Raw genomic sequence first — 15746 nt, 5'->3', positions numbered from 1 at the left:
AACAATGGAAAGAATTGTGCATGTGAATTATACTTGCAATCATTTTGGTGGCAATTATTAATTTAGTGTTTGCCTGTAATGCAATGCAATAGCTATCATTTTCTCACATTTTTGGTGGTTTGTGCAGCTCCTCTTGGAGCATTTGGAGTGCCTGGTTTCTCGTCATGAACGTAGTCTGAGGATGACCGTAGTGAAACGACAAGCTCAGTCTCCTGCTGGAGTCTCAAGTGAAGTGGAAGTCCTCAAAGCCCTTAAGTCACTTTTTGAACACCATAAAGCCCTTGACGAGAAGGTAGGACTTGGATCTATTATGCAGAGCTTACTGTGAATGACCAGTATGTGCATGCATCTTTATGACTGTTAAAATGTGTATTATTGTGTCTGAATTTGTTTCACGCTTTCTAGGTAAGGGAGAGACTGCGAGTCGCATTGGAAAGATGCAGTGCTTTGGAAGAACAGCTCACCATGTCACACAAAGAGGTGCGATCATTTCTGTTGTCTTGTCAATACTCCTTTGTTGATGAACTGCTGTTCTTCTAAACTTGTTTCCTACTTGATTCTCTCAGTCCAGACGCGCGCACACACACACACACACACAAAAACAGGGAGACAGAGAGTAACAGAAATCCTTGTCATCAATCTGGATGTTTTTCAGGCTGTTAGTGCTTAATATGACTGAGCATCACTGAGCAGCAAATGCTTGTGAATGCTATGCACAAATGGGCAGAGCTGGGCATTGAGGGGGTCGGGGGGATTACTTCTATCACCATACATGTCCACTTTAACCCTAACACTAACTTTACTGAACCGTGGTTAATTTTCATAATTTGTATTGATTATTACTAGCGGTGTAACGGTTCACAAAAGTCATGGTTCGGTACGCACCTCGGTATGGGGGTCACTGCTCGGTACGGGTTCGGTACAGCAATAAGTCTCAAATGCATACGAGTAGGTTGTTTTTTTAATTGAATTTTAACAGAGAGCAAGCTACAATTCAAATAGCTAAAAAGCAAAAAAAAAAACATTCCCTGTTATAAAAGCACAAAATAGAATCAAAACTTGCGCATTAGGATTGTTCATAAATAATAATAATGATGATAAAAAAGATTGAACACAGGAAAACACCCTTTCTTGTATGGATAGAATGAGGTAGCAGATAAAATCAGGTAGCGCTTGCCAACTAGTAACTTTAACTTCATTATAAGAGCAGCAGAGGACAGCTCATGCTCCACCACGGCTCTTGTGTGATTGTATATGACGGGGACCACGGTCTTGCTAATATGCGCCCGAGATGGAACATTGTAACGGGGTTCCAGCATGTTTAATAAACATTTGAAGTCCGGCTCCTAGACTAAAGCATATGGGAGCATAGATGTTGCTATGTATATGCCGACTTCAGTAATTACTAATATCTTTGGCTCTGTTTGCCAAAGATATTTCTCTCCCGCTCATTCCTCCGCTCCTCCTCTCTCGCCCGCACCCCCTCCCATCTAGCGAGCCACGCGATGCATTCATGAGCCTCGGGGAGCAATACAACTCGGCAAAACACAAATTCGACCACAACATAGATAACCCAATTCGTTACAGCATGTTTGAAGTGTTACCTGCAACATAACGCACGGAGGTCAAACAACGGCGACACACAGTTGAACAACAAATGTGGCGGTCGCTTGGTCTCAGGCGTTGACTTTTTTTTTTCCTCCCGTCACATGTACTCGTCGTATGACTGCGCGCACCGAACCGTGAAGCCCGTACCAAGACGGTACGGGATGAATACAAAAAAACGTTATACCCCTAATTATTACTATTATTTTTCTTATTTTATTTTGTAGTTTTCTTTCATTAAGAGATGGTTACCAATAGTTATGTCTGTGTGCATATTATGCAATTGGAAATGCTTTGATTTTAGTGAGTAGTGAGGTTAGTACAGTCATAGCCATGAATGCAGTTGTACTGTATTAAAGATGCTAAATATGAAATGATCATTGATACAATATCATATTTATTGAATAATAATTTTGAGTATACGGCTCCAGCACTGGTTCTGACAGGGCCACCACAACTTGGCTTATGGTGGCCCTGTCACAAAGGCTTAATGTCAGACCCTTCTTGGATGCATAAAACCCCCAATATGCAGACATCAGTTGATACTAGGGCTGTTACTATTGAACATTTTTAGAATCAATTATTCTATTGATTATTCTATCGATTAATTGAATAATCGAAAAATTTTATTTAACATTAAAGTGTATTAGTGGATTAACTGAATAATCGTATAATTTTATTTAGCATTAAAGTGTATTACAAAACCATATTCCCCATTACTGTTTAAAGGCTGAAAGGAGAGGATTTGGACATTTCTAAATTGAACAATGGCAATAAATGTATGACTTGATTATTAAAATATTAATAAATTTTCATTAATTAATTTGATAATCGATTCGTTGTCGATTAATCAATTCATTTTAAAACATTGATTGTATTGTGCTTAATATTATTTTATGTCAACTGCTCAGAGACTTTTCTCTTTTGATTCCATACAATTTATTGTTTAATCATTCTGAATCTGAAAAATAGGGACTGATGCCACTCCTCAATATGTGCACATCATTTTAAAGGACAGGCAAGTCTTGAATTCTCCCTGTTGAATGGGATTAAGATTGACAAAAGCCCTAGAGCGCGTTGAACTGTCCTAGATTTTTTTTCTACGCTTCATGATAAAGCACTTAATGCTCCAGTCATCTTTTGTTCCTGAGACATGAACCCCCCCAACACATGCCCTCAAAGACTTTGGCATGCATACACGCACACGCACGCACACCCCCACACACACCGCCACACACACACACACACACACACACACACACATATATATATATATATATATATATATATATATATATATATATATATACACACACACATATATATATACATATATATATATATACACACACACACACACACATATATATATATATATATATATATATATATATATATATATATATATATATATATATATATATATATATATATATATATATATATATATATATACACACACACACATATATATGTATGTATATATGTCTACAATCAGTATACTTATACAGTATACAGCCACGACTATAAACACAGCTGTTGTACTGTACTATCCGATTTTTACAAAACTTATATATATATATGTATGTATGTATGTATGTATGTATGTATATATATGTATGTATGTATGTATGTATATGTATATATATGTATGTATGTATATGTATATATTTATATATATGTATATATATTTAAGTATGATGATAGAAATAAGGTCTCCATTAGGGCTACACGATGTTGGAAAAAAATGACATTGCGATTTTTGGGGGGGGTTGCGATATATTGCAATATATATTGCGATGTTAAAAATAGAATTTTCACCAGATGACTTGAATAGATTTGTTTGGGAATCATTTTGTTAACTCACTGTGACATCATTATATTCATATAATATCGTTTAATAACGGGGTTCATCTGTGAATGATGATTGCTGTATATAAAAGGGATCACAGAGGTCATGTCTCTGTAACATGATAGATTATTTAACATTGTATTTCACACTTCAATGTAAACAGCAGCAAAATATGACATATTATAACATATTTTAAACAAAAAAATGAAAAGAGCAGGTGCACTAGAGTCATCTGAGTCATTTAAAAAAATATTCAATTAAAAAAAAAATACTTTCATATTTTGGATGTTGACTTTCTTTTGGGGACTAAATCTACTGCCGCTTTTGCCGCTGTCGTCTCCTCCATAAGTGTTTTCACGACAGACAGCAAGTCGCTGTGAGAGTGGAGGGGGAGGGGCCGGTGACTGATTGGCAGGAAGGAGGGGTGAGCGAGACAGGCTGTGTAGCACGGAGTAGCTTGCTGTCTTTTTGAAGCAAAACAAAAGTTTGCGTGTTCTAAGGAAAAAAAAAAAAGTGAAAACATCCCACGTCCTACGATGTGACTATCGCGCATGCGGGCATCACAATCGCGATGTTCAAAAGACACATCGTGCAGGCCTCGTCTCCATGTTAATTGCTGATAATCAATGACTTAACTCTGTGTTAACAATTCTATCTTTGTAGTTGGCTTACCTCAGGGAGCAGAGCTGCCAGAAGAGGGGATTGGCAGATGGAACCAGTGAGGTCAACCACAACTCTGAAAATACACCAAGCACGAATGGCAAGGTGAGGTTACTTATTAGCATATGGTTGAAAGACAAGCGTGTGAGGAAGCCAGTGTGTGACAAGTGTCAGCCATCTGTTTGGTTAATTTAATTCAGTCATTAATCAATCAATTATTTTACGTAACCTGTATTGTGTAAAATATTTTTCTCATGTTCTGTAATAATTGAGTATGCACAGATTTACACATTCACAACACTGATTGGAAAAACTAAGGCTGTGTTCGCACTGCAACTCAATTCAGAATTATTATTATTATTATTTTTTTTTTTTTTCGTGCGATGTTGAACAGTACAATTCAGATTTTTGGGGGGAGATGTTCCAAACAGGTTTATGATGAGAATGCTTTTTTCCACCTGTCCCAGCTTTAAGGACCGTGTTACAGCCATAAAATTCTAAGTTAATGTTTATTTGCTAAAAACAAAGTTTATCAATTTGAACATTAAATATTTTGTCTTTCTAGTGTATTCAGTTAACCCGTTGAAGGGGAAGTCAACCCAAACATATTTTTTTCAAGAATATGTTCTATGCATGCCCACTGGTTGAAACAAGGAATTCTGATAAATATTGCGTTTACCCGTTTTTAGCCATCTCTGGGTCATTTTCGGTTGACAGAAGTGACAAAATGGCCGCCCCCGTGAGATGGCTAAAAAGGGGTGGATTTTGCTGCTTAATTCATATTCCACAAACGCAATATTAATCAAAATACCATGTTTCAACTAGTGTGCCTGCTGGAAACATATTTTTGGGTTGATTTCCCTCTATAAGGCCGGGAGCGCATAACTGCGTTTCTACCAATAGAGCCGGGAGCGCCGTTGCGTCTTTCTACCTTTAAAGCCAGGAGAGTGCATACGTCTTTTTGTTTTTTAAATTCAATTCTTGGTCTCTTAGCCAATTTAATGCATCAGAATATACATGTGACGGTGTCCCGGAATTTTTTCGAGCCGAATTGGCGGACGCGGGAGCTCTGAAATAAGTAACAGCAGTTGAACCAGTGGAACCAGTCAAACGTGATATATGGTTAAGATGTTTGTAGACAATGACGATATAGACGTCTTTCTAACAGAATAGTGGATAGTAATTACCACTCTTTTTTAATTTTTTTTAAATAAAAATAGTGCTTCTCTTGCATTGACACTTTATTTTTACATCTTTGATTGAAACAGTAAATAATAATAAACTCAGGCCTGTGTGAAAGCCACGTCTGAACTCTCAAATTCTATTGGAATCTGTTTTTACCAGTGTGTTTGATATTTGTCCAAAGTTGCATCCCTCCTTTTAAAATAGACTTGTAATATTGTATTATTTATTCATCCACAGCGGTCATCAGATGGATCACTCAGTCAGGAGGATGAGTCGGGTCTTGGTTTCGGCAAGGTTGGAGAACTCCAGGAGGTGGTTGACCGTCAGACTGCTGATCTTGGCCAAATGAAGGAGCGCATGGCCGCAATGGCATCCCGAATCAGTGAGCTGGAGGAAGATCTGGACACAGCGAGAAAAGACCTCATCAAGTCCGAAGACATGAATACACGATTACAGAGAGACCTCAGAGAAGTAAGCGCAATGTTGTAGGGCTGGACGATTAATCAAAATTTAACTTTGAATTCGATTTTGGCTTTTCTCGATCTTTAGAACATTATAATAGAAGAAAAACGATCCATGTGCAGAATGGCATGGTACGTTTACAAGTTCCCAACGTTGTGAAAGTACCCAGAATGCACCATGCGTAACATGCGTGTTTCGTAGCTCCGTGGCTCAGTAGGGTAGAGCAAGTGGTTCAGTAATGGAGAGTCGGCTGTTCGAATCCCACTCTGAGTCAGGTGTCCTTGTGTCCTTGGGCAAGACACTTCACCCACTTTGCCTCCAGTGCCACTCACACTGGTGTATGGCTGGGTACGAATTTTTGGTGGTGGTCGGAGAGGCCATCGGCGTGCACTGGCAAACGTCAGCCTGCCCCATGGCATCTGTTGACTACTTATGTAGTTTACCACCACCAGAGTGTGAATGTGTGAGCGCATGAATAATGTCTCCATTGTGAAGCATCTTTGAGTGTCCAGAAAAGCGATCTTTAAATCTGACGCATTATTATTTATTTAGAAAAACCAAACACACAACAAAAAGACTTACACACATTGTGTTTTTAAATACAAAGCATGCCGTGTTTCAACTAGTGGGCCTGCTGGGAACATATTCTTGAAAAAAAATATGTTTGGGTTAATTTCCAACTTTTGGTCAAAAGAAGAGATTTGCAATGGTAACATGCACCTGACACTTAGAGAAGCTCGGTGCCTTGCTTAGGGACACCATCCTCGATTTCCATACGTTGGAGACCTAACTTTTTCCGACGGAGTTTAGCGAAATACGTATTCAGGTGGATATATTTGAATAGTGCGTTTTCCCAGGTAGAGCATATACTATATATAGTTGGTAAACATTGAATTAATATCAGTACTTTTCTTAAATTCAAGTGTTTTTCTTGTGCACTTTTTTCTGTGTTAGAAGTTCAAAGAATCTTTTCATAGCTTTGTCATTACAAGTCAACTGAATATGACACTGTCAGACTCATAATTGGGTTTTATGATTAAAAATGCTGGCAATAATGCATGCGTTTGTGCTTGTATAGTCTATGGCTCAGAAGGAGGATATGGAAGAGAGGATCACCACCCTGGAGAAGCGCTACCTGGCTGCTCAGCGGGAGGCTACGTCCGTCCACGACCTGAATGACAAGCTGGAAAATGAAGTAGCTAACAAGGAGTCCCTCTTTAGACAAGTAAGTTAGCTGTCTCGTCATCTGTTGCCAGCTGTGATGGGAGTCGGTCGCCAAACAAACAGCAAAGAGATTGGGGGCGCACTGCAGAAATGGCTGTATTCATAGAACTCGTTCCCTATGCTCATTAAACTCAACTCAAGATGATTATTTTCACTCTGCTTTATGCTATATACTCTCTACATTCAATCCTACACAGCATCCGCATTTCTCTCTCCCTCACGCGTGTACACTCTAACCCCAAATGGCTGATGAATATTCAGTATGAGGGTGGACTCGGACAGTTTAATTGGTCCACTGTGACATGTTCGGCAATTTCATTGGTCAGATGTGACGAGATAATAAGCATTTTACAATGCACTGGTGGAGGAGCAACTTTGCACATTACATTACAATGTACACATAAACGTGTTATTTGTTTTTGCTTGATGGTTAGAATATAAAGCTACCGGCCTGGATTTTCAATTGAAGGGTCTTTTTTTCTTTTCTTTTTTTAAATTTTCTTTATTTCCTTCTTACACAGACTGAGGACAGAAACCGGCTGCTCCAAGAGAAACTGGAACTAGCTGAGCAGAAGCTGCAGCAGACTATCCGCAAAGCAGAGACTCTGCCAGAGGTGGAGGCTGAGCTAGCACAAAGGGTAGCAGCCCTCACAAAGGTATTGGCACTGCGAATTTCTCTTTTTATTTACTGCATTTACACAATTACTTAAATGTTTGCTGTGCAGTTCTACTGTTGAACGTTCAAAGGCTCTCTATGTCATTTTTGGCACACACAAATATGAGTTAAGGTAGGAACTGTCTGGAATGTGAAGGGGCAACCATTGTTTTCTCTGTCTAAATATTGGAGACTTGTTTGAAGATAGTTGGCGTGTTTATGTCCATTTATAGTTACAACTTGTGTACCGGACATTATTTGCTTAACTAAACACGCAGCTTGTATCGTTAAAGCATTAGTTTTGGCTCGTAATGTTTCCCTGTGGTGCAATGTTATTCTTGTCCAACTAAGTACTCTGATTTTTAAGGTAATCTTTTCTGTCTTGTGATTTATGTCATACAATGCTGTATCTCTGTAATGTACTGAATCACCATTGCTGGAGTCGCATAGTTTACCGTATACCCAGAGGGGATCCAGCAAAAAGGTAGTGTTAGTTTGGTCTGCTTTTTTTTTCCCCATAGTGTCACATTATTTTATAATTATATTATTTATCTATATATATATCTCTATATATATATCTCTATATATATATCTCTATATATATCTCTCTCTCTCTCTCTCTCTCTATATATATATATATATATATATATATATATATATATATATATATATGTATGTCTTCCATGTAGGTATCCCTAATTTAGAGTGTTTTTTTTTTTTTTTTAAACTCAGTGCTCTGCCTGGGCTGTTTCGGTGTTAAAAGTAATGACCAAAAATGTTGAATTATCGGGTTGTGCTGAAGCTTAAAAGTGCACATGCATTTTACTCTTGCTGTAACATTTACAACTTGTGTGGTTTTAATGCCTTTCCCTTCATCACTTCATTCTTATATCTGTAGTGTGTTCCGTGCGGCTTTAAAGGCTCTAAGACTCAAAAGGTAGACCAACTTTTTCAGAAGGGCAAAATCTTTCAACTCTGCTTGGATCCACTCAACTAAATGTTGTTCTGTTACTGAATTTAACCAGGCCAATGTATACAAATAGCTATATAGTAATACCTAACTAATCCGTAGGAATACAGTGCTGTGAAAACGTATTTGCCTTTATCAAATTCTTTCTTTTATGCAGTTTTGTTTTCAGAGCTGGGCAATACCGCCCGCCTATGTGACGGACCGGTCCGCCTATGATGGATGCCCATTTTGTAGGGGATAAACGATTGACTCGAAACTTAAAAAAAATAGTCCGACTAAGCATAGTCGGAAGCCCATTTTTTCCCCGTCTATGTAATCGGCTATTTTAAACATTAAAATGGCTAAACTGTGCAAAACAAAATATTTAATTTGAGAAGGGGCAAATACTTTTTCATGGCACTGCCTAAGAGTACTACTGTATATCACAAAATTTGAAACAATACCCAAAAGTAATTGTTTTCTGTTGCAAAGTGCTTGGTTAGGTGAGGTATCAGATTAGATTTAAAAGTGTTATTTAGCCGAAGTACTAGCCCCAATTTACCCTTGTCTGTAGTGCTCTGTTTTATGTGCTTGAGTGCTCAGTGGCTGGTATCGCCACTCTTACCCTCAAACACACAACCCTGCTAACACAAACAGGAAGTGCCAGTTGGTTTGCTTATAGCCCCGGGAAGACCCTTCCCACTGACATGCCCCCCCCAAAGAAACTGTAAGAACCTGTCACATAAAGCAATATTCAAAAACAATTTCAATGTGTCACTCCAAGAGGCTTTGATAGCGCCAAAACATATTATTTATATACAAATAGATGTCTGTCGTCTTAATACATGATGAAATAAATGATAGATCTGCTTTTGGTGTTTTAGTTAGCTTTGCCTTGTTCTGAACTTGTGCGTAGTCACTGCTGGTAGTTGTTGTTTATGTAGAAAAGTACCCCATGCTACATGTTTGTCTTTTGAATTAGATGTCTTCATCCTTTTGAAGGACTTCAGCTTTGTCCGTCAACCTTCTCAAAGATGACTGGCCATTGCAAGAGAAACCAAAGCCGAGCTGTAGAGACATTACTTATGGAAAGCCACTGGACAAGCAAAGTACTAAGAATAATTAACGCATTTTCCTTCTATGTCTTACTCAGGCAGAGGAGCGCCATGGTAACGTGGAAGAGAGTTTGAAGCAGCTGGAGGCCCAGTTGGAGGAGAAGAACCAGGAACTGCTCAGGGTAAGAAAGGGGCAAACTGGGAAGTCCAAAGTTATTCAACTGTAACAATCTCCAGTTGAATTAATCAACACTTGCAATTTTTATTTCTCTGTCAGGCAAGGCAAAGAGAGAAGATGAATGAGGAGCACAACAAGCGTCTCTCTGAAACAGTGGACAAGCTCCTGTCTGAGTCCAACGAGAGACTCCAACTTCACCTTAAAGAGAGGATGTCTGCTCTGGAGGACAAGGTAGTTGTCGTCCATTTGTGTTGTGAAGACTAATTTAGTCATATCCTCACACCAGTGCAGCAGTTGCTACACTGAAGAAGATGAATCATCATCATCTTCTTTAGTTCTTATATCTACACACTCAATACACAAAATTATAGAGCAAAGAGGCGCTTGGAGCGCCTTTGTGTCTCTCTCTCATCCTGGAAGGGGTATTCGCCCATCTGTGGTCCCTTCTCAAGGTTTCTCACCTTTCTCCAGATGGGTTTTTTGAGTTTTTCCTTGCCGTCCTGGGGGTTAAGATCAGGCGATGTCGTGTATAAGATCTGCTGCATATGTGAAGCCCTTTGAGACTTTCCTGTGATTAAGGGCTATATAAATAAATTTGACTTTACTTGACTTGACTCTGTCAGACTGTGCACACAAGTTGAAGCCCATCTGTGACTTGCATCAGGTTAAACCCTTCCTGTATAAAAAAAAAAACGTTTTGAGTGTTTACTTTTCCACGTTAACAGATATCTAACTTAACTAGCATTATATGCTTTATAAAGGACGGCTCACTGAGGCGCGCACGACCCGCATTTTGGCAACGGAGACTGCATGCTTGTCATCCAGTGTTACACCTAGGATTATAAATACTGTTGCAAAACACAATATGTATACGTATGGCCAGTTGGGTCCCAAACTATCAAGCGATCGCTACAATAATTTGTGTGTGTGAAGCAAAAGCAGGCTGATCACTCTTTGATCACTCGTGCCTTGTAACGGGCAGAGGCTATCATATATATAATTTAATATTTGTATTACATTTTATAATACACTCAACCTTTGTGGTTCAAACAGATAGGGTCATACCGGGAACATAACATTAACAGAAAAGTCCCTCAAGCAATCTATCTCAGATTCAGAAAACAGGTGAGCCGTGATTGGTCGTTGTGAGCAGTTGTGATGTCATTTTCAGTCGACAGAAAACAAAATGGCCGCCCCCAGAGATGGCTAAAAACGAGCGCATTTTTCTGCTAAACTTATATTCCACAAACACAAAATTAATCAGAATGCCGTGTTTCAACTAGTGGGCCTGCTGGGAACATATTCTTGAAAAAAATATGTTTGGGTTGGCTTCCGCTTTAAATATCCGTATTCAATGATAATTTTTACTCCCCGACGGCTTAAATAATAAAGAACAAATCTTTTGGTGCCATCAGACTTTTGTGAAGCCCTGGATAGAATTAAAAATATTAGCAGTGTGTAAAAATTGTTAGTTTTTCGTGTTTGAATTCTAAAGTGTTAAATTTTCAAATGTATTTTTTATGTTAGCAAAAGCAATCAAATTAGTATCCTTTTAGTACTTTGTTGAACTAATACAAGTAAAATGAATTTGAAGTTGTTTAGCTGTCCGCTATTATTTCACTGCTTTTTACTGTTTAAAATTTTTGCCGTGGTATTGTTGACTTTTTTTTGTCTTCTTTTAAAGTTATATAAAGTATTTCACATGTTTTATTAGCCGCTGCTTTTTGCAAACAAATTTGTTGCTAAACAAAGTTGTTGTTGCAGCAAAATATTTTACAAATATACTTTGAGTCACTGTCAATACTTACATCAGCAATTATGGTCATGCTGTACCTCCCCTAAAAAAGGGAGCCACCAAATCCTGTGCACTACGGCCAACTGAAGAAGTTTGTTAACAACAGTTTGGGGTGAACACTCTTCATACATTTTACAAACTAAATGAAAACAAAGAATTTGGAAGTAGAAAACACTGTTGTTGATTAAAGCTTTTTCCCATCTTCCATGTTTTTCTGCCCGGACCATACGTGTAACTAACAAGTTTTAGGTTCGCGGTGCAAAAAATGTGGGCAATGTGTCGCTGCGTGGATGGGCGTAGTTCCTGAAAATGACGTAATTTGGCCGCGTGGAGCCATGCCAACCTCGCAGACGCCTCAAGCATGTTGCCCTTTGAGAATGATTCAATTAAATGAGCAAGTCTTTTGAATGAACATACTGAATGTCAGTTTATTTGAGCTCATCCGCAAGCATGCTGGCCAGGAGTGGAACTACAGTGTTGTGTGACTCATTCCACAATCTTGGGCAAGTGACACAGGCAGGCAGGGGAAGGACTGTTGACGCCCGAATGATTGTAACTCGTGATTCGTTCACTGCAACTGAATGATGAAGCACTGAGAGATTCAGTGAATGGACCTTTTGAATGAATCATTTTCATGAATGGATTCTAGACATTCACTACAGTTAAAATAACTGCTCTTCCTATCGCTTCTGTCCCTCAGTTGCGCAGGCTGTATTACTTTTTGGTAGTGGCACAAGTCATGGTGCACATCAGTCACTCTGTGTCTTTTTGTTTCTGTCTCTTCAGAATGCTCTCATAAGGGAACTGGAGCACACCAAGAAACTGATTGAGGAGTCTCACCATGAAAAGGTGAGAAATAGGGCGCCTTTAAAGGTAAAAGGTTTCTATCTCTTAAAAATGTCATAAATGTCGCCTGTCCTATAGGAGCAGCTCTTGATTCAGATTGAAACTTTGAGGGCTGAGAATGAGCAGGGTAGGAGCAGGAGCAACTCGTTATTACATGGGTAAGTGGGTTTGTGTTTAACCTCTGTCATCTCTATGATCTGTGTCGTAAAAGTAAACATTAAATGTCCATAAACACAATAATACCATATTCTTACTGGTTGTTTTGTTTGGATGGGTTTTGCTAGTCGATCACAGCTGGGAAGTACCCCAGACTTCAGGTATCCAGTGTCTGCTTCCTCAATGATGGATAGTAACTCAGACCACTATGGCAGCGCTCTTGTATTGAGGCGGCCCCAAAAAGGAAGAGTAGCAGCACTTAGAGATGAACCATCAAAGGTGAGCTGTCTTATTCGATTGCTTTAGTGTAGAAATGCATACACAGAACATGATATTGAATTTTTGGATATGTAATGGATCACTTGGTGAATGTTACACTCACCCCTTGTTAAATTGGATGCAAAGTGACACACCAAAGAGAAGAATGTGTTAACAAGCCAGCTAAATTGCCAAGTATATATATACGCTTGGGCTTCAAACTGGTGAACAAATGAGACCTTCTGACAGCTATCTGCTGAATTGACTGGAAACGTGCCGCGCTCGACTCTTACCTGTCACTCATACGCATCTCACAGTATGTACTCAAAGGTCTGTGGTCTCATATATAGGTATGTCTGAAGTGTGAGCCACAATCTAAATAAAGTGTGCCAGTGTATTTCATAAACGGTTAGCTTTTCCTCAAGTGCCTTGGTTATGTGGATCCACACACTGAAATAACACCAAGAAAGGCAGTGGGGTCGTGGCGGCATCTGGAAGCCTGTTGGCCTACAAGCTAGCCACAAGCGAGTGCAATTAACGGTTAACTTTCCCTGAAGTGTTTCTGTTATGTTGGCCAACGCAAGGCAGTGACGAATTGGACAGCCCTACCAGCAGGCCACTAGCTCCCACGAGCGGACTGGTGGCGGGGCTGGCCAATTCACCTCCGCCTCGCTCCGTGAGCCTCGTGCGGGTCCACATAACAAAGACACTGCAGCCCAAATAACACAAAACACGATACTTCAGGACAGATGCTTTTTTTCTTTTCCATCCATTATCCAAACCGCTTATCCTCACAAGGGTCACAGGGGTGCTGGAGCCTATCCCAGCTGTCTTCAGGCAGTAGGAGGGGTACACCCCGAACTGGTTGCCAGCAAGACAGCAGGTGCTCCTTCTGTTTTTCACCTCCATCATCCTCAGTATGCTGCGGTGCTGTAAGGTTCAGTTGCCTCACAGTCACTGCAAAGTCTGGACTGAGACACCTGGTTAAAATCTGTTCCAAGATTGTAGGCCAACCTCTGGATGAACTGTTTGAAGCCTCCCATCATAACAACACCATGGGATTGGCTAAGAATATCATCTCAGACACCAGCCATGCTTTAAACAATAAATATGTGCCATTACCATCCGGGCGTCCGTACTGTGTGCCTTACAGGGTCAGGCTCAACTGTCCCTTGTGCATCAGTCAATCGTAAAACTAAACGAGGGTTTTTCTAAAAATCACAAAATCAATGAGGCCTTAATAAAAGTAGGCGATCTTTGTTAAATGTTCATGTTTGCGTGTTTTGTTTGTGATCTCCAATGAATTGCTTGTGTATGACGGTACTTGCTGTTTTAATGCAAGCCAAATTTCGGATCTTGTATCTGACATTAAAGTGTTAAATATGAAGGTCGCTGCGTCAGGGTCTGAATACTTATGACCATATGATATTTCAGTTTTTCTTTTTTCATAAATTTGCATAAATGTCCACATTTCTGTTTTTTCTGTCAAAATTGGGTCCTGGGTGTACATTAATGAGAAATAAAATAAACTTTTTTGATTTTGGCAAATGGCTGCAATGACACAAAAAGTGAAAAAATTTCAAGGGGTCAGAATACTTTCCGTACCCACTGTATGTGTCCATCTATCCATCTATCTACCAAATTATGTGTCTCTGTCTTCACACATGTTTTCTAACCTTGCTTCCAAGCTGAATTTTCGCTGTATTTGTGAGTTCACAAAACCCAGAGAATCCATCTTGTCCCGAGCCCGCTGATTTCCTCCGAGCGGCACCACCGGTGGTGCGAACCAATCATAAAGCAACAGTCTGTTTGGGGGTAGGATATGCGGCTGTGCCAAAAAATTAAAAAAATTCTCAGTTCACAGTCTGCTTGATTTGATTGCAAAAACGACAACTGTCACTCAATGCCACGATGCCATCTATGCCAGTCATCGAGTCATCGAACAGGACTCAGCTGGTCAAAACAAGGCGCATGTCGGTGACGACATTTTCATCCCTTGCCGTGATTGGTCAAAACAAAAGTTTGGTAGGTGTGCACAAATTACCGCATCGCCCAATCAGCACAAAGTATTATACTGAACGTCCCACCTTCCCCGAGCAGATCACATTGGAGCAGTCCTAGATTGATACTGTGGATAATACTGTGAGTGATTCACGTATCAATCTGGCTCTTGCCAGGATACATGTTTTCCCCACTTACCTTCAACCATATTTAATATATTTGCAAACTAATCACAAAAATTACTTAACAGGGTCTTTAAAAAAAATCTGGAATATTGGCGTGGACTGATGGTAGTTTTTTTCGCAATTCGTTTTGGTTATATCCTACTTCTCTGTTTTTTGTCCCTCCTATCAGTGGTTCAATCAATTGTTGAAGTTGGTTTTAAAAATCTGCTTTGTCTTTCTGTTTGCTTGCACCTTTGGATATCAGCGTCATGTAAGTCACCATTAAGGCGCAAAATAAACGTCCACATGTCTGTTATTTATTAATGACCAATGAAATATCCAGGTGACTTCTGAATCTCCCCTGTCATTTTTTTTAACAATATTTGTGCTTATTCAATTCAGGTGCAGACTCTCAATGAGCAGGAGTGGGAGCGTGTCCAACAGGCCAATGTGCTTGCGAATGTGGCCCAGGCTTTTGAGAGTGATATGGACGCATCAGACCTGGAGGAGGATCGAGAGACTATCTTCAGCTCTGTTGACCTTCTGTCCCCAGGTGGTCAGGCAGATGCACAGACTCTGGCCTTAATGCTGCAGGAGCAGCTCGATGCTATCAACAATGAAATTAGGTACTACAGCCAAGGCAGAAACTGCCACCCCAATTTTTTTTTTTTTTTTTTGCAATGCAATTCACCAGTATTTTG

At 39.6% G+C, this 15746-nt stretch overlaps 1 protein-coding gene across 14 annotated transcripts in view; it reads left to right on the top strand.

Annotated features, from left to right (window-relative positions):
* The window catches only part of ppfia1 (PTPRF interacting protein alpha 1), a 54892-nt gene that overhangs the window by 21011 nt on the left and 18135 nt on the right, over nt 1–15746 (top strand). For 10 of the 14 annotated variants that reach the window (XM_086025049.1, XM_086025052.1, XM_086025048.1 and 7 more), the window contains exons 4-16: nt 128–292; nt 406–480; nt 4121–4222; nt 5540–5773; nt 6843–6989; nt 7510–7644; nt 8542–8580; nt 9746–9829; nt 9925–10056; nt 12407–12469; nt 12545–12624; nt 12751–12901; nt 15448–15671. In XM_086025049.1, coding sequence (XP_085881175.1) covers nt 128–292; nt 406–480; nt 4121–4222; nt 5540–5773; nt 6843–6989; nt 7510–7644; nt 8542–8580; nt 9746–9829; nt 9925–10056; nt 12407–12469; nt 12545–12624; nt 12751–12901; nt 15448–15671 — 1631 coding nt within the window. The remainder of the gene's footprint in view (nt 1–127; nt 293–405; nt 481–4120; nt 4223–5539; nt 5774–6842; nt 6990–7509; nt 7645–8541; nt 8581–9745; nt 9830–9924; nt 10057–12406; nt 12470–12544; nt 12625–12750; nt 12902–15447; nt 15672–15746) is intronic. The other 4 variants (XM_086025050.1, XM_086025057.1, XM_086025060.1 and 1 more) reach the window with 1 other exon arrangement.

This window comes from Filicampus tigris, chromosome 3 (genome assembly GCF_054856515.1).
Source record: "Filicampus tigris isolate MCC_2025a chromosome 3, RoL_Ftig_1.0, whole genome shotgun sequence".
Classification (NCBI taxonomy): Eukaryota; Metazoa; Chordata; class Actinopteri; order Syngnathiformes; family Syngnathidae; genus Filicampus; species Filicampus tigris.
This window is presented reverse-complemented; position numbering and strand designations above follow the sequence as displayed.